This window comes from Oryzias latipes, chromosome 15 (assembly GCF_002234675.1).
Source record: "Oryzias latipes chromosome 15, ASM223467v1".
NCBI classification, from domain to species: domain Eukaryota; kingdom Metazoa; phylum Chordata; class Actinopteri; order Beloniformes; family Adrianichthyidae; genus Oryzias; species Oryzias latipes.
Genome location: NC_019873.2, coordinates 18,242,224 through 18,262,251, shown reverse-complemented (window position 1 = coordinate 18,262,251; position 20,028 = coordinate 18,242,224). Strand labels below are relative to the sequence as shown.

Sequence of the window (20,028 nt, the reverse complement as noted above, 5' to 3'; positions counted from 1 at the left end):
TGCGTTGAATAAGAAATGATTTTCCCTCTCATGACTGCCTTTGCTGTTTCCCAAAGAACGCACGGTGGGATGTCTGGAGTATTGTTGAAGTCTAAGAAGGTTGCCCACTCTTTTTTAAAGAATTCAAGAAATTCCTGGTCCTTTAACAGAGACGTATTAAACCTCCAAGTTGTACCAGAGGGTGTGGATTTTTCCCTAGAAATGTTTACAGAGACTGGTGCATAATCACTGATAATAATTGGATGGATATTGGAGCTCAGAATTTTTTTTAAAAGAGAGTTACTGATTAATAAAAAGTCCAAACGGGAGTGTGAATGGTGGACTGGAGAAAAAAAGGTGAACCCTTTAGTGTTTGGGTGACATGAGCGCCACGCGTCGCAGAGACCCAAATCATTCATGTACTGCTTTAGAATACTTGCAGACCGCCATGTACGCTGATTTGCTGCTGTGCTGAGTCTGTCAAGTTCAGGGTCCAAAACAAGGTTGAAGTCTCCTCCTATAATGATTGTGGAGTCAGAGTGAACTGAGAGTGAAGTGAAGAATCTGTGAAAGAAGGAAGAGTCGTCAACATTAGGGCCATAAACACTCGCTATACAAAAGTCCTTATTCGGAATGGATATATTAATGATTACAAATCTGCCTTCTGGGTCAGTAACTGTATCCTTATGAGTAAAATTAAGATTTTTATCAATTAAAACAGCAACTCCTCGTTGTTTGGAGTTGTAACTGGCAGAGTATATAACTGGAAATTGTAAGCAGCACATAAGGTGATTCAAAGAATTCGATAAATGGGTCTCCTGCAGTAGAGCTATATCTGCTTTTAGACCATCCAGGTGCTTTAACACTTTCAATCTCTTTGGCTCAGAGCCAAGTCCACGCACATTCCAGCTAACGATGTTAAGACTGTTCATAACTGCTCTGACTGAAAAGGTGTAAAGCTAAGTAGTGCTTGTGTACCAGTCCGTGTGCGCGTGCCCGCATTGAGAAGCACTGTGCGCGTGAACGTTTTCTGGCTATGTGAGCTGCGTGTCGCGTGCGTCCTATGAGAGCCTGTGTGAGGTGATTGCAGTATGTCGGCGTGTGTGTGCGGGATCGCATGTGCACGCCCCTGTGTGCGCTTGTGTGCGCGCGCGCCCGTTCCGTGCATAAATAAATACTTTTTTTTTTTTTTTTTTTTTTTACTTGTCCTGTCCAACAGCTGGGCAGACAGATGAGAGCTGAGGGCCTCTTGTGTTGGACATATTTTACTTTAACAAGAGGGGTTATTAATCTTCAGACAAACCAAAGGTATGTCCGAATAAACCCCTTTTGTAATTGAGGCCAAACTTTATTAATTTCAATCATGTCTGAAAATCTTTGGTGTTGGACCGGACGGAAAAGGAAAGAGGGGAAGAAGAGAGAGGGACGTTAGAGAGAGGGGGGGTAGGGGGTGATAATAGGAGGGGAAGGGGGATAAGACCATAAAGCAGCATAAAGCAACAAGTTTACTGGTTGTTAATCATTATGGTAAGGTTCAAATGTAGTGGGTGAGTGTGTGCATCTGTGTGTGTTTATGTTGGGATGAATATATTGAGGGGGGAGGGGTGTGTGTACTAAGGGGGGTGCAGTTAAAATTGGCGGGTAGGGCACTAAGGGGACATCTCCTGATTACTCACAGTGACGTCCCCTCATCCTCCCCACCAAGGGGCCCTAAATGTCTAAGGTGCGGTTAAAATTGGCGGGTAGGGTGCTAGGAGGACATTCGCTGCTTGCTGGCAGTGATGTCCAAGCACCCCTCCTACCAAGGGCCCTACATGTCTAAGGTGCAAATAAAACCGAAAGAGGGGGGGCCCACTCCATACGGCAACCATAGGAGGGGGGCCACTGCCTAGTAAACCCCCCCCCCAAGGCACATCGCAGGCTAAGCCCCCCACCCCCTCACCCTATTATGAGGTTATATGAGGAAGGGGGTAAGTTGGGGACAGCTGATAGATAGACTGTCCCCCGGTGGTCAAACAGCTGTCCCCCGCCCCCCCCCCAGCAAGGGGGCCAGGCCCACCCAGCCCAGGGGCCCCACCTCCGGAGGCGCCGACACCCCAGGCCCAGCACCACCCCCCCCACACAGAGAGAGAGGAGCCAGAAAGCGCCGGCCCCCCCCGGAGCAAGCCCAGGCCCCCAACCCCAAACGCCGGCCCTAAAAGAGCTCTGGTCAGGCCTCGACGGGACCGAGGCAGCCAACCGGCCGGGGAAACCGCCGATGGCCTCAGCGGAGACCCCGACCCGTCAACCCCCCCTGCCCCGTACCAATAGTGGCCCCCCCCTCCCCCAGAATGCCCCCCCACAGGACAAGGCCGACAAGACCCCCCACCCCACCCCCAGACCCCGCAGCCGAAGCGGATGACACCCAGAGCGACCGGGGGCCCCAAGAGGGTTGTCCCGTCCCGCCCCAGAGCCAGGGAAGGGCCGATCCCAGCCCCAGGTGCAGATGGGAAGCCCATCCGGCGCCGCTGGGCCCCCCCCCCGAGCAGCGCCCCCCGCCAACCCCCCCCAGCACGGGCAAAGGGACCACCACCCCAAGCCAAGCCAGACCACCACTCCACCCCCCCACCACGCACCCCCACACCCAAGCCCAGAGGACCACGCAGCGCCCCAGCCCGCCCCACCCAGGCGCCGGACCCGACCCCCCGACCAACGGAGCCCCCACCACCCCCCGCCAGGCACCGGAGGCCCCGACCCCCACCCCAGCCCACGGCAGAAGGGCAAGGAGCAGCGACGACCAGGCCCCCCCCACCCCCTAAGTCATGGAGTTAGCTATGGGAGACCAGAGAGACCGAATTCTTTCAAAGTTACTTGAACTTTGGGCTGACATTTTTTCCAAGCTGATATGATCAAACAGCAGATTTCGGTGTTGACTTATGTTTATATTTTTCTTGTTTTTCCAATTTATTAAAATAGTTTTTTTGGCAATACAAAGAGTTATGAAAATGATAGATGCCCGTTCCGTGCATAAATAAATACTTACCGAGGATGAGTTGCTTCCAGGTGATTTACATATGATGAGGGGGAAGAGGGGGGGAGGAGAGTAAAGGAAAGAAAAAAAAAGATAGAAGGGAAAACGAAAAAAACAACAAAACAACAATAGACACATGAGTGGGACTGAGGTGAAGAAGAAAAAAAAAGACTGTTTTCCTGAGATCGAGGTGTGGATTATTGATGATCCGGTTTTCCATTCATTGAAGTAAGTTTAGCGGGTTTCTTCTGGGCAGCGCAGATGTTCTCAGCGCGGATCTGAAAGCCTTCAGCACAGCCAGGGGGTGATCTCCGGGTCCCGGAACAGCCGGCCGTCCACGTAAAGTTTGTCAACGGCCACAATCGCTCTCGAACCAGCAGCAAGATGCTTCCTCCTCAGCGGGAACAGGATCTTTCTTCTACGGAGGATTTCTGCCAGGAACTGGTCATTAACGCTCTAATGCGTGCCTTTGAGTTCCCGTCCGCGGCCCTTCACCAACTCCTTCTGTTTGAAATGTTCGAATTTAGCCACAATAGGACGCGGGCGCTGGTGGTCGGACCTTCTTCCTCCGAGGCGGTGAACCCTGTGGAAAGAGATCTTCTGCACCTCCTCCTTGGGGAGCTTCAAGTGGACCTCTAAAAAGGATCTCACGGTGGCCTCGGGGTCTTCTCCTGCCTCCTCTGGAACCCCCGCGACCACTATCTAAATACAATTTTTTTTACAAACATTCTCCACAAAAAATGAAAATGAAATAAAAGCAAATCCCTTCTTTCAGTGTTTTTTCAGCATATTTGCCTTAGCAGATTTGACTTCAGAACCCTTATTAAACCCCAAATACATACTACTGATTCCACACTTAATATCAAAATAAAAACAAATAGAACAAAATTAATCTAAAGTACCAAGAATTTCACAGTAGCATTTTTTAGATTAACTGACAATAAATGTAAAAAATATATCTAAATATGTAATTTTTTTTTAAACATCATGTGTGTTATTATAGATGGAGTATTTTTCCAAGAAGCAGAGATATGTTTTCTAAATTGGTCTGGCCCTAAACAACAAAAGTAATTTTTCATGTGGTGCCTTGGGAACATTATTTTCCAGCCCTTGCAATGGGAGTGTGTGTCTGAGCCTTTAACAGAAACAGATTACATGCTGGACACCTTTTTATTCAACTGTGTTACCCACAAAAAAAAAAAAAACATAATAATTTTTCTTTAAATTCAATTTTTTGACAGCAAATATCAACATACTTGGAAACACTGCCAATCAATTTCTTTAAAATTGCCTTCTGTCTGTGTTTCCTAAAATCATTCAACAAAGCAGTTGTCAACTCATCTTTTTAAGAAAAGCAGCCTGAATCCTTATATGCTTACCAATTACGGCCAATCTCTGAATTTTCTTTTTATTGGATAAAAATAACAAAGAACTAGTTTTTGATCCAGCTGAAACATCATTTAAGCATATACATCTCAAAAACAAGTTTCAGTCAGATTTTTGACATCACCACAGCACTGAGACGGGTTCAGGTGAATTATTAACTGCCATCCATGCCAACACCAATGAAACAGTGCTGCAGGGTTTGATTCTTTGACCTTTGCATTTTAGTATATATTTACTTCTTTCTGAGCCAGAGCGTGCTCAAAAATAATGTTTCATATCAGTTATGCAGATGACACTCAATTGTGTAGCTGTGTAACCAAACCACTAATCTTAGTTTGGAAGGAGGAAGGCTAGAGTAAATGTTATTGAACAGCGTTTTTTTTTCCTCAGAGGAATAAATGACTAAATTCAAATGAGAAACCCAGGTGTCATAACAGATTTGAAACAGCATTCATGTTGAGACCACAATCAAATCCGCTTTTTTGCATCACAGAAGTATAGTCAGTCTAATAGATCTCATGTCCAAACTAGTATTAGATTCGTGCCCTCATCTCCTTCAGGCTTGACTACTGCAACATTTTTCTGTCTGCTACTTCAAGGTTAAAAAAAACAAAAAAAAACATTGTAAAGCTGCAGTTTGTTCAGAATGCTGCTGCCTTAACTGGAACAAGGAGAGCTGAATATACTACTCCTGTTGTCAAGTTTAGATATATACTGCTCATTTATAAATCACTTCATGGGGAAGGACTCAAAAACTTGTTAGACTTACTTGTGGGGCTCTGAGATCTGCAGGAAGCAATCAGCTGCAAGAATCCATAGTTAGAACAAAACAGGGAGACGTTGCGATTAGCTGCTCTGCTGCACACAGATGAAATCAGTTAGCCGATGAACTCAGATGCTCCCCAACTGTATTAAGCCCACAAAAACATGTCTTTTCTGCTGCTTTTGTTTTAAAATAATACACTTTAATTGACATTTACTACATTTTTTATTGCATTTTGTTTTACATAAATTGTCATATGTTGCCAAACTGTTGTATTGTCATAAAGCTCTTTGAATTACCTCTGGGTTCTAAAGGTGTTAGACAAATACAATTGGCCTTGCCAGGACACATTGACATAGTCTGGGAAAGCCTGAATCGATGGACCCTTTGATCGGTGGAGGACCACTGGCTCCCCGAAGCATACAGGCTCCTGCAGTTCTTTAACATAAAAAGCTGTTTAAATCAATGCTTGGCTCCTGTAATGCTAAATACACTAGTGATTCCTACAGCGGTAGTGTAGGAGCAGCTGACCTCATTGACAAATTTGCTTTTAACACCCAGCACTGAAAGCATCAGAAAGAAGCATTTACAAGACAGGTCTTAAATTTTTTGGAATTTGCCTTGTTGGTTCAATTTACTGGGTGAGATTGTGGAAACTGGTTCGCATTTATTTTGTAATGACAAAAAACTCAGCAAGGAAATGGAAGGGAAATGGGAAGTAAAACAAGCATATGGTCATTTGAGATGGGTCAGAAATCTGAGGCCAGGTTTAGTAAATACTTAAGCTATTCGTCTGCATTAGTTTCTAAAATGATTCAGAAATTCAAACCAGAAACACAAAGAAAATGCCTTGGATAACACATAACAAGAATCTGGCAAACCAAATCCAGGACTTTAATGCCCAAACGGAGAAAGAAAAATTAAAACTAGCAGCACTCAAACTAATTAACCCAAACTAGTTGCGAGCAATTTTATGCCTTTGTCTCAACTGCCTTTACAGGTGGATATGGGCTGTCTGCGAGCAAAAAATGGGCAAATCTGTACAGAGCACAGATTTCTACACCCATGCTTCGGGTGAAAGGTCGTAGCGAACACTTAAAAAATATGTAAGGGGAAATAGGGGTTAAGTAGGTGAAACACAGGCATGTCATATGGATTTTTATTTTTTTCAAACCTCCCAAACTCTGCACGCTGCGCAAGGGGCCTGTTAGTGATGTTCAAGTGCTAATTGCGTGCTCCTTGTGCACAGCCTGGCTGTTAGAAATTAAGAAATAAGCCAATCAGAGCGTAGTTTGTGTGGGCATCCTGTGGACGTTTTCTTATCACCTGTACCTCCCCTGCGTGACGCATTTGCGTGTGGACAGTAACAAGCCAGTGTGCGCACCTCTCTAAGGACTAGAGCGTGGCTTTAGGGCACAGTGAGACAACATCACCCATACATTATAAGTGCGTGTAACTTATATTATCCTTAAAAATACTTCACAATACATTTACAACACACGCAACACACTTGTTCCATTTTCACGACGTCCCTTAGGTGGCTGCACACCTGTGTTCTCCTTAAGATGCAGCTGCTCCTCATTGCACGCCTCCACGGGCCAAGACAACCCAAAAACCTGCAGCCCTCAAACAGTCCCACCCCCTTTATAGGTGCATGTGACTAGAGCCTTTACATAGAGCAAAGCATAAACAAACACAGAAAAATACCGTAAGATACCAAAATGGAATTAAAGACGGATTTTCACACTATTTGCCAGCAAAGCCTTGCTTGAAAATGTACCAATTAGCCAGTCTGCCCAAGGTAAATTAAACAATTTTCAAGGTTGTTGATACACCTTGACTGTGTTTAAATGACTACTTTCTTTTTTTAGCCTCTGACATCATTTGCATTTTCAAAATGTTTCTTTTCCTGCACGAGAATATTCGCATCACAGCCCTCTATATTGGGGAAAGAAAAATGAACAGCTTCACCAACTGCTACATTACATAACATGTTAATGATAGAAGCAGTGAGGGCAGAGCGGGAATTTACAAGGAAGGATTTTTGATTAAAATAATCCTTAATCTTAATTATTTAATATTAAATCTGAAACACACAAAAAAGGGGACAGCTACAAAAGCCTAGTTAGATGTGACGTCATTGCAGATGGCATGATGACAAATTGTGAGAAAAAAGGAAGCAAGAATGGAGAAAAAGAGAACATCCTGTGAAACAGTAAAGGAAAATTAAGAAACATATGCTATCATTTGATTGCCTTGATTGATTGCTTTGTTTTGTTTTTGTAATCTTAGATATAAAGAAAAAGAAAAAGCCGTAGTGGCTTGAATAAAGTAATAACTTGCACTCCGGGTTCTGTTTTCACCTGGACATCTGCTCCTCTTGTTGGGTGACCCTGCCCTGCTGAGAAGCAGACTGTTGTTCATTCTCCTTCTGAGTTTGTTTATGAGCATCCCTCTGATACCTGAAGATTTGCATGAAAAAGGATGAGATAGGACAGTGATGTACAAAATGAAGCAAAAAATGAAATTACAATACCAAATTTTGGGATGTTTTGGGAAAACCTAAATGACCAATCATTGTATTTTCCTTCTCTCATCTCCGACCACATCTCTTCTTCTCTGTGTCAATAGTACTAAAATATATTTGCAGAAATTCAACTGTTTCAAATATCTAATAGCAATCTAACAGTTTCACTGTTGTGTGGAGAATAAAGTCTGGCCTAAAGATCAAGTTAGAGTAGCATTTCTTTAAAACGATGTTGACAGAAAATATATAATAATCTTTGCTTCTGTAGGGAGCAAGAAAATGAATTACCTACCGGTATTTAAAAACAGAGTAGCATTTTGCACATAGCATTGTATTTGGTCTGCAGGGTTAATGAATCAGCAGAAAAAAATATGCAAATATTGACATTTGTAAAAAAACAAAGAAAATGTAAAAATGAAGGTTATCTATCTAAACAAAAAAAATTATAAAACTTCTCAGTGTGTGAGAAACCTGGGAATTATTTTAGACTCTCAGATTAATTTTATTCCACAAATTTAAAATAAAACAAAGACAGGATTTTATAAGCTTAAAAATATTGCCAGAGTCCGCCTATTTCTCTCTCTTGCAGCACAAAGGTGGTACTGCATGCTTTTGTCTCCAGCAGATTGGATTATTGTAAGGCCTTTCTCTCTGGTCTTCCCAGAAGAAGGAGATCAAACCTTCAACTGCTGCAGATTTTAGCCGCACGCGTGCTGACGAGGACCAGGGGGCGGGAACACATCACACCAATTTTGGCTCCTTGTGCAGTTCAGAATTGATTTTAAAGTTCTTTTATTTGGTTTATAAATGTTTTTATGGTCTCAGGCCTTCATATTTATCTGATATGATTTTAAAGTATGAGCCCTTGCAGACTCTGAGACCCTCTGATCCTGGCCTTTTGGTTATCCCAAAAGTAAGAACTAAAACAAACAGAGAGCATCAGGCCCGCAGAGATTGTTCAGGTTTTTCAAAGGAAGGCTCAAGACCTACCTTTTTAATCTAGCTTTTAGTGGAAATTTTGAAATTTATTTGATATTTTAATCATTTTATGTTCTCTTTTTACTAGTTTGATATACTTTTTATTCACATTTACCAATTTATATCTGTCAATTAAGGTTTATTCATTTACTTATCTGATTATTTTTCTGTTTTAACTTTGATTTATTTTATTCTTTTTAAATTCTATTTGTAACTCCAGTGTTTTCCTCAGAGGGATCCTCCACATCAGGGACTGACCCTTTTCAGAGGAAGAGACCACTTCCACCTGTGTTGCCGAGGGTGGTGTGAACAGAGCTTTAGAGTAATTCATTTAAATTTACTTAAATTAAATCTACCTTTGGTTGTATATTTGGTTACGTTAATTATTAACTAAAACAATAACAAAATTAATAATATTAATACTAATAAAAGTGGCAAGCGCCTAAAGCAATGACATTTTTTTACACAACAATAGTAAAGATAGAACAGTGCACTGCTTTAGATGTGCATCCTTTCTGCTGCATGCCCTCTGCCCCCCCATCAACTGCCTTCCTTTTACTCCTATGAGTGAGCGATGGCAAGCTGCCAAAGATGTCCTTGTGATAGGACTCCCAGAACGTGTTGCTGTGGTAACTCATGTGGCAACCTCTGTAACACCTAAGATTCGTGGCATCTATTCAACTGCTTTGTCAGCACATGCTCAGTAGGTTTGCCTTCACTTATCTGCAGGGTAATTTCCTTTTAAATGCCCAAGTGATGCTTCCTCACCGGTGCAGGCTCCGGTGTCAGACTGACTTGGTTTTTGTGTTGATCCAGCAGTAGGCAACTGGAGTATTCCCATGGCCAATTAGTCAAACAGTACACTGCCACTTCCTGCTTAACCATGAAAATACTGTAAGGAGATTAACAACTGCAAGCTCCTGCACTGTGTGTACTCCCTACAGAATGGCATGAAGAGTTTTGCTTTTGCGCTTTTAGTCAATATGCAAATGGAGGAGGAGAGATGAGTGATTCATTTTTAGCTACAGTTGACTTGGACATTGTTTTTTTGTTTTTTTAATAATTTCAACAGTAATCCTCTTAAAAAAAAGGGATTCAACAATTGTAATAATGCTTTTTAGGTATCAAATGACCTTGTATCTAATACTGAATGTTGTTGTAAATGAAAACAGGCTTGTGAAAGACACGAAAGGGAAACATTATCTTTGAGCTTCTACCACAGGTTCTGCCTCATTCGCTGAGCCTAAGCTGTGCAGTTCAGAAGGAAATGAGATCAACCGGCTGCAAGGAGTGTTTTATCTGGTGGTGCTGTCATGCTGTATAGCCACAGGTTCCATTCCATGCTGCTGTCACCCTGCCTCAGGCAGTCAAACTTTAACTGGGTTGCTCACCTATTTTGATGCGGCACTTTTTAATAGACAACAAAACCCCACCATCTGGGTTTGTCAGTTTATACGTATGCGTGTGCATCTCTAAATCCCTTGAGCGCATATGCTCCTGGAATGTTACTGCTGCAGCTTCTGAATGCTGTTTTGTGTGTTATTCACAGTTGTATGACGTGTGATGAAGTGTTGGAAGAAATATCTATTTTGTCCTTGCAGGCACACTTGTCCTCAGATAACACTGGCAAGGTAATACCGCTCCCCGAGTCCATCTGATAGAGTAACCTTCAGCTATGATTGTAAATGCAACGAGACCAGGGTAGAGGAAGTGAGGTGGGACGGATAAGAACAAGAACAGGAGAGCTTTTAATTTCCTCTGTATCACAGCAATAGAGGTTTTTGGGCATCTATACAGACAGACATCAACTTGTGTGAAATGTAAATGATTTTCCAAGTCATGAAAAATGATCAAATGAATTAGATAGAACCATAAACAAAATAAGAAAGGGTGCTGTCATCACTATGGTTTATTGGCAGCACCCCTTAGGTTTCAAGATTTCTGGTAATAATTTTCATCACTAGATCCACATTAATTACGTAGGCAGGTCATGATATTTTAATTAGGACTGCTTAAAATTGTAGTTTGAGGTCATCGAAACAGAGGGTTTTCTTTCAATCGCTTCAATCTAGGTCAGGAACAGAGGGGATGAACGGCAATCGTATGATAGGGACTGGAGTCGTGTTTTAAAAACCTGCCTTTGTGCAGCACAATCAACAGATGACTGCTCTTGGCTTGCATTTACAGCTCACTTCAAATGTCAAGGTCACTGCAGTTCATAGCAATTTCGAGCCATGCTTCTTCAGGCAGTCTTGTCAGCTGCCTCACTGAGGTATTCATCATCACTCCACCCTTACAAACAGCACGGCCGCAATGCTGCTGCTCAGTTTTTTTTACTTTGTTTTTCTATTAGTAATTGAGGAAAACAAAACTACAACTGTTCTATGTAAAACACGGCATAGATCATCCTGGGATTATTTGACTTTGTGCTGTCCTCACTGTTTCTTTCTTTTTAGATTTAAAGTTGTTTAAGACCTACTTTTAACATGTTCTTGTATCGTTTTTCTCATGATGGAGGACATATACAGCACAGACCAAAAGTTTGGACACACCTTCCCATTCATTTGAATCAGGTGTGTCCAAATTTTTGGTTTGTACTGTACAGGAAAACTGAGCTTAAAATTGCAGAATAATTCTTTATTCATATTATTAGGAGCAGACAAAAGGTCCTACAAAATCTGCTCCATTCTGATGCATCCAGTAGCAGATGACTAGATCCACATATGTCTTTGTTTTTGTTAAAAACTGTATGGCTGGAAATCTCCAATATTGCTAGACATTTTTGTTGCATCCGTAATGTTAGGTTGGGGGTGTTACGGGCTGTACGCAAGTGGGAGAGTGTTTAAATAAAGGAATGATGGGAAACGGGGCTCCCGCCTGCAACTTAGAGGTACATTTCTGATGAACTTCTCTGCAGAAACCTTGTCCTAGTAGAAACACATGTTTTTGGATTTTGTCAAAAAATGGCATATTTATAATGAAAAGACCACTGGGAATGTTGTTACAATAGATCAAAAAATAATCAGAGAAGAACTTTAATGTTCCAAATTAATGTTCCAAAATCATCTTCAGTATTTCATTCATTCATCTTGTAAACCTTGTTTGTCCTTTTCGGGGTGACGGGGCTGCTGGAGCCAATCCCGGCCACTCGTGGGAGAAGGCAGGGGACATCTTGGACATGTCTCCAGACTGTCACAGGGCTTCTTCAGTATTTGCCCTTTCTTAGTAATTTCTCAAAACCTTTAGATTCTCTGGTTGCAACTTCTTTCTTCTTAGATTTAGCACCTCAAATGAGTGGACTTGATGCTCTTGATAGTGACTGAAAAGAAAACATAAGGACAGCATTAATTTACAAACCCAGTTTGAAATGTTTTTATGCTCCAAATGGTGCTTCAAAATACCACGAGTGCCCTCGGTGATGGTCTTTGAAGTGTTTGAAGCTGCTGTGTGCTGAGGCTCAGTGTGTGCTTATATCCGGAGCTTTTGTTAGTCACTTCATATGTACCGAGTCCTGTGCCATCATTATTCAGTGATTCACACTGTGCAGCCAAAACACTCACTCTTATCTGTTAAGAGGCTGCAGAGACGCAGTCAGACATCTCTGGGTGGGAGGAAGGAGAAAGAGGGAGAGAGTTTTGTGCTCATTTCTTTTTCTTCCTTGTGGGAATAAACTTTTCTATCCTTCCTCTTTCGACACGAAGCCAGAGAGCATTTCGACGTCAGGAGCTTTAGATCGTAAATATTCAAGCTGGTGGCATTTTACTGTGTGTAGGTGGTGAGGTTTTGCAGAGATGGAGGAGAGTGTGTGAGATCACTGTTGCTGTTGTCTTGGCTTTGCTCTATAACATGGAGCCAGTTAACTTCCACTGAAAACACTGTTTTTGTAGGATAAATTGAGCTGAAACAGGAAACATGTCATATTTTAGTAATGAATTGTCTGTGGAATTAGTGGAATTAAATGTTGCTAAACATGTGATTCTACAAGGTTGTAGATATAATGTTGGCACACACAATTCTGTTTTTGTTGAATAATTTATAAAAGCTATGATTTTTGGATTAAAAACACTTTTAATGTCCACTTTTAACCCGTCAGTTAGACTGACTCTCAGTCATATATTGTATCATTGAAGTGGTATCACTGATGATCTCGACTCCATTAGGACAACAAAAATCTATAATCAGATGTTAGCAATGCCCACACAGCCACGTAAAAAGGCTTTGTGGTCTCCAAGTATCAAAAAGAAACGTTCAACCCAGACTGCAAGTAATGTTGAACAGGAAATGATCCAACGTTCCACCGCTTTACATCAAACAAATCAATGATAGGCATTCTAAGTTACTCAGCACCACTAATACCATTAGTAGTTTTTTTAAATTACATCAAATATTCATTTTTTGATTTATATTGCACAAAAAAAGTCATTCAACTCCCTGATAGGAATGTATTAAATTTCATTTAGTAAGTGGACTGATGATTCATTTCAATAACGATTTCATATTATAATTTGTGGTTGCCGATATGATTCATTGTTGATATTGGTTATTTTGAACAATCAGATTCATTCACCTAAAATCGATCCAGGGGATCTGTACTCAAAACTTTAACCAGTGTGACTCAGAGATAAATATCTAGCTACAGTGTCCCTCCACCTATTCGCGTTTCAATATTTGCTGTTTCATGTATTTGCGGATTTGGTTTTTCTTTGTTTGGAAGAAGTGACAATCAAAAGATGGTGCTGCCGTGCCCGACGGTCATATCGAGCTGCGGGACCTCTCGCACTTAACTGATGAAGGAAGATGCACGGGCTCCGGGTTTTAAAGGACAGAGAGTGACACTTAACCCTTGTGCTATCTTAGATGACCCCACCCTTACATCGACGTGTTCTCCCTACCATGACAAAGGTGACAAAGGTGGATAAAGGTGGAAAGATTTCATGTAATCTATGGACACCAGTGAGGTTCACAAATCATTGAAGAAAAAAGGATCAGCACACTGTCTAGTGGGTCTAGATGACCCAACTCCCAATGTTAAAGTGCCTAGGATAGCACAAGGGTTAATGTGCATTTAAAGTACACTACGGTACAGTCTATAGCTTTGAATAAAAAAAAATTCTTCATGTTGAGCAATATTCCAATGTTCTTTGACAAATGTTTTACAAAGCATCAGAAATGTTTCAGCAGCGTCTTCTGATGAGTAAGGATGGGTGACGGACATTCTCAGGCTGTGGGGGTGAGGGGGTGGTTCTCTGTATTTGCAGATTCTGCATATTCGCGGGTGCCTCTAGTCCCAAACCCCTGCGAATCCGAGGGGAATACTGAACTGAACAGTACAGGGGAAGTTTTCTAGATTCCTTGTATTTCTTGCAAGATAATCAAGTATAAATTAAATATGTGTACAAACAAAGAATGAAACGAGAATTAATGGCAAATCCATTCACATTTTAGTATCCTAAAGTCAAGCCCACTGTTTTTTTTCCACATAAAATAATAAAAACAGAACATTCTACCATACTGTATGGTCAGATGTATTTGCAAAATATTTTCACACATTTGCTACCGTCATGTGTGTTGTTTGCTGTAATGCATTTGGTCATTTTTACGTTATAGTTTATTAAACCTACCGTGTCTCAATCCAATTGGTATTTTCCAGTATCAATATTAAGGTTTATTTCATTTTGAAGCAATTTTCTATTAGTATAGGTTGTTTCTAACAACAACCTGCTGCATTATGGAGACCATATTTTGTTTTTGCTTTTAACTGTTGCTGTGAGGTAGGATTAAAAAAGAGCCTAAAGGAATTCCCCAAATGTTTGAAGCTGACACAGAGACTTTCATTTTGACAGATGACAGAAAATGTAAAGGAACAACTCTAAAGACTTTTCCTTTTGTGTTGTCACTTTTGGCATTTGCCTTCCTAGGTTTTTTGACTTGGTTAGAGTTTGGAAAACATATATATCATTGGAATTACTGTTTTGGAGCTTTAACATGTTTGAATGTTATAGCTTAACAAATCCTGTTATCTAATTTGTTGTCTCTCCTTGCTCCATTTGCAAAAGCCATTCTGCAAGTTATTATACATTTCAGTGTGTTGCCAGCGCAAAGCAGCAGTGCAGAGGTCATTTTCCACCAAGAAAAGAGTTTGGGGAGATAAAGCCCTGCTTTCAGCTTGTTCAATAAAGATCAAGAGAAATCCCCTCTCTGCTTTGCTTCCATCTGCATGTTTGTGAAAACATGGTTGCCGTGTGTTACCTTGCCAGGTCACTGAGTAAACTCACAATGCATCATTATAATTGTCATGGGTGTGTGTGTATGTGACCGTTTGTTCGTTACTTTTAAGTGTGGCTTTGCTTGAAATTGTTGCCCTGCAAAAGACCAAACGTGTACGAGTGTGAATTGTTTGGCTTCTGCTGTGCAAAATTGAGATGTCTGACTGTCGAAAGATGCCACTTTATCCTGATGGATAAGGAGCCAAACTTCACTGCTTACGTCTCAGGTTTAATAGCTGCATTGGAATTCATGAAAATTGCACAAATCTGTATTTGTCATAAAAGGACTCTGACAGCCGGGACTGCTAGTTACCAGCTTAATCACTCCAACCCCTGTTCCTCTGAGTCGCCACTGAACCACACATTTCTACCAGTTTACTCCTCTCTGCCTTTTATTTCTCCTTCAACCTCCACTTACTGATAAAAGTGCTGGAAGTTGCTCATTCTCTCTGGTCCTCTCTTCATCATCTTCTCTTTTCTTCTCACTTGTCTCCAGATGGAGGAGGTAATAGCACGCATGCAGGACGAGAAAAATGGCATCCCCATCCGAACAGTGAAAAGTTTTCTAACCAAGATCCCCAGTGTTTTTTCAGGTAACACTTTCACTCCTTTCTGCTCCTTTTTAAGGCTTATGACTCTCTGACTGCTACAACATGTATTCTTCTAAGGTTTCAAAACAAAAATGTGAAAATGGAGGGATAGTCCATTTTGGATTTACGTTGGGGTTAATGTAGCAACAATTAATTCATAGTCAAAGATGAGCTGTCATCATTGTCATGGGCTTAACTCACAATGGGATATGCAAAAAGTATTTTTAACAATATAAAATGGAAATGGTAAATTATTTTTTTTAATACACACTTTTAATTAATTACTGGTTGCAGCTTTACCTGTTTTTATTTAAACATTGTTGGTTGTGTGAGCTAATTGGATTGAATTATTTAATTTTGTTTGGGGTTTGGCATAATTACTAACCCAGTTTACGTCATCGTTCACTATATAAGAGATGCAATAGACATCAACACCACCATGAAAACATTAAAGATGGGGTTGTGGAAAGAAAGATTTTAAAAATATATCCATCGAGGATTATTTATATTTTATTTCAAGATAATACTGCCACAGGGATGTAGTTTGGTATGTACCCCATCCCCCCAACCTCCTAAAAAAGCCAATAAAATAACAGCCTGCCTGGCTCCAAAAATGTATGCAGCAATCCATCAAATCCATGGTTCTTCCAACTGCTTTAATGTACCCCTCCAGCGCCAAGAGCCATTTGGTTTTTGGTCGTATAAACAGTTTGGTTTTGAACTTTTCTTGTGATAAAAATGAAGCGTTTCAATACCAATGTTCAATCACCAAATTAGGTCAAAATGGAAATTAAGGCCCGGCCTTAATACCTGGCTTTAATTCTAATTATGTGTAACAGCAACTAAAAATAATACAAAAAAATAATTTAAAAATAGTTTGAAGCTCTTTTCCAATTTGTTGTTTGTATCATTGCCATGGCTACTCATTTTCTCCAACATGAGGCGGTCATAATGCGGGTGGGAATTGTCACAATAATCCTTCATGCAAATTACAAGTCTGTAGCAGCTTTTTAAAAAAGAAAAAGAGGGGGGGGTGCATTTTACGTAGCTTTAAAATGTTCTTCCTGTTCTACTCTAAATAATTTGAAAGGCAATTGTCAACACAGAAAATTAGTCAGTTTTAAGCTAAAATAGACCAGGGCAGCTCCAGTTTATGTTAATGTACACATCAATAAACACTTTTAAAGACAGACATTATTCTACATTTGCATTCTTTAAGTTCAAAATTATTCACAATACATTTATTGTAACATTTTTATTTTTTCTCACTGTTATACAGATATACATACATGTGCACATATCAACATGTGCTTGTTGTGATAATAATCAATCAGAGGAGCAGCTCTGTCCATGGATTACACACCTTGTTTAATGCTCTCTCTTGAAAGTGGGTCAACTGATGGTGTGAAAATGATGTTAGACTAATGATGTTAATTCATTAGAAATCTCATCTGGTTTGGGAGCAAAAAAGCAACAGGATGTAATGAAAGTGAAATGAAAAGACAAAGCGCAGATGGAAGGTGTGGCTACGTTGTGGACGTGGTGGGAGCCACAGGGCTGGTTTCCCTCACTGCGCGAATTCTCCCATGCCTCTATTTCACACATTTTTTTCTGTCTTCTGTGGGTTTGTCTCCTCAACACACCCTCACCTGTCAAAATGACAGACAGTAATAATAGCCTGGAAATATATAGCCAAAGTGCTACAGTCACATGTGCTGGGGTGAGAAAAAGCTCTCGCTGTTATTATTATTTTTTTCCTGAGATCTGAATTTGATTCTGTTCCGGTCTCCGTCGAGGAAGGTGGAAGATAATGTCCATCATCTAAAAAGTTCACCCGTAGCAGCAAATAAAAAATTCCATATGTATTCTGCACTCCTCTTACATCCATAGCCTAGTGTGTTTTTAACATTTTCTAAAACAGAGAAGGATAAAGCTGACTTGTTAATTGCTCCGAATTGGACAGAGTGTGTTGTTATACACTGTATAATACATGCTTCACTGTTTCAGTGAACCTCTGGTCATTTATATTAATGGACTCCAGTCTGGCTTGGAGAGGTTGTCAGATAAGAATATCTGGTAATGGATGGCCCAATACCTACTAACAGGGGTGGGGGGAGAGGGCGTACAGCAAGAGTAGTGTGTGTAATAATGAGATGAAAAGGCCAGGTGAAATGGTGTTTTTTTTTTTTCTTTTCTTTTTTGGTGCATTTATAAAAGTAAAAAAAAAAACACTTTTTTTTAGCACACTGAGGAAGGAAATGTTCAGATTTTCTTTTTTATTTCAGGTTCGGAAATTGTGCAGTGGTTGATCAAAAACCTGGAAATTGAAGATCCAGGTGAGTCTTTTATTTTAAATGTATTTATTGTTAATTTAAATGTTTTAAAGACAGCAGAAGATTGCCTTGTAGTTCACCCAAAATGTTCACCTTGTGCACTTATGTGGTGCATCAGATAAATGAAGCACCTCAAAGAAGAAATAGATATTTTCCACAATTACCGATTAAAAACCTACGGTCTGTGGCAAAACAGTTTAAAATAATAAGTACAAAACCAAAAAAAAAAACAATAATAAGAAGACATTATACTCCAAATATAAGTAATTTAATTACTATCTGTAAAAAAGTGTTGGTTAGATATTTAAAATTGTTCTATCTTTTTTGTGTACATTTGAACCTCGTATTACTAAAAAAATACATGAGACATCAATGTTAAAAGCAGTCTCTTTCAGCAATAGAAATGGGAAAATGCAGATTGATAGTTGTATTTCCAAAGTAAACACCATCTTTCAGAAACTTCTTTTGAATGTGTGTGCTGCGGTGAGGCTCTGCGTGCCACTGTGCCTTTTCCACTGCGCTGACGGTTTCCTCAATTTTTTTTTTGCAATTCATCAATTCTCTGTTCTTTTTGTACTTTTCTTCATTTGTATGCAAGCATTTCTCTGTTGGATGTTTGTAGGCTGGAAATGTTTCATAAAAAAATGTGCAGAGCGGAATTCCATTCAAACTCTTAGTCACCTTCAGAATTTCAATTCCTTTTAAAGAGCTCTGATAGGATCAGTTTAACATTCAATTTAGAAACATACATGCAAAGATGATGGGTTTTAGACAATGTACAAGCTTTATTTCCAGTGCAAAATTAATAAGATAATTTAGTTTGCCAAACTAAATCCTTTTTAACATTTGAAGGGGCTGTCTTATTTAGTTTAATATACAGTACATTCATATGTACTATTTGTCATTAAGAATTGTATTTAATTAAAACAGTCAATTGCTGCAAATTTCTCAGAGCCGAAAACACATTTAATCAAAATATTTCCTATTTGGTGTATATAAAGTGCTTTTTGTGCAATTTACAGCAATGGTATAACAACATAAAGAGGTTTTATACAGAGATGCAACTAATTTGATTCACTGTAGTACAGTTTCTGAAGTTTCTTTTTTTGTCTTTTGAAGGCAGATGAGCACATAATCAAGAGTGTTTTACTATGCAAATACCTTTGATAATACACTTAGACAACCCAGTTTAACTCAATTTCATCCCATGTGAAAATCCCTGAGGCCTCCACTCATATTCTAGTTTCTTTTCTTTTTTTTTGTTTTTAATTAGCTGACAGGAACGCCACTAAAATTCTTCTAGGTAGCTATGCATGTATTCTGGGATGTGCTAAAATGATCCAGTCCATTGCAGTAGCTCTTCCAAAGCTGTTAGGTTCACAAACTCATACATTTTTGAGTTTAAAGGATCTGAATTTTACATGTGTTTGTTATTTAGGTGATGGTAGCTGGCAGAGTTGTAAAGGGGCTAGATCAAATGTTTAGAGCTACTTTGTTTTAGAAGGAGGGAATAACCACTATTTTATATTAAAACTAAAAAAAAAAATCTGAAAAGCAATTAGTTATTCCAAAATGTTTTGATGTTTTATACTTCTGAAAAAGAGTGGAAAAAAACAAACTCCTTAGGTTTAATGGACCATTTCATCCTGACAGCATGAGGGTACATTGTTTTAATTTGCTAAAATGTGTCAAAGATTTTCATAAAATTTCTATCAAAGCAGAAAATTCTGTAAAATGGCTGAAATAAAGAGGTTTTCAATCTTTTTGCTGACAGAGTAAATCAATTTTTGTAAACAATCTTTTGCTTGGAAAGGCATACTTGTAGTTGCATACAGGACCATAGAAATGTCTTTTCTTGATGTGATACTATTGGTGATGATCACACGTTTTGATTGCAAAATTCCTACTTATTGTAATTGGTGTTTTCCAACAGAGGGGATCAAGTAACTAAAATAGAAGAAAGTGCTACCTTTGCAGACTCAAACCTGGTGAGATCCAATAATAGAGCAGGATCCGAGGCAATCCAAACACACCCACATGCATGTGTGCACACACAACACAACACCACTAAGAAAAGTAAACTAAAGGCACCAATTATCCCAGCATCATGATTGGATAATGAGACACAGATGTGTCAATTAACAGAACCCAACACAGACCAGAAATACATCTAAAAAATAATTTTTAGAGCAACAG

The 20,028-nt window shown here is 39.9% G+C and overlaps 1 protein-coding gene across 2 annotated transcripts in view; it reads left to right on the top strand.

Moving 5' to 3' along the window:
* Positions 1-20,028, top strand: part of rgs7 (regulator of G protein signaling 7) — a 57,121-nt gene that overhangs the window by 27,037 nt on the left and 10,056 nt on the right. Inside the window, exons 1-3 of one of the 2 annotated variants that reach the window (XM_023963464.1) lie at positions 8,851-8,965; positions 15,406-15,502; positions 17,785-17,835. In XM_023963464.1, the coding sequence (XP_023819232.1) occupies positions 15,406-15,502; positions 17,785-17,835 (148 nt within the window). In that variant the 5' untranslated portion in view covers positions 8,851-8,965. Of the gene's footprint in view, positions 1-8,850; positions 8,966-15,405; positions 15,503-17,784; positions 17,836-20,028 lie in introns of those variants that run through there. The other variant, XM_023963462.1, reaches the window with a different exon arrangement.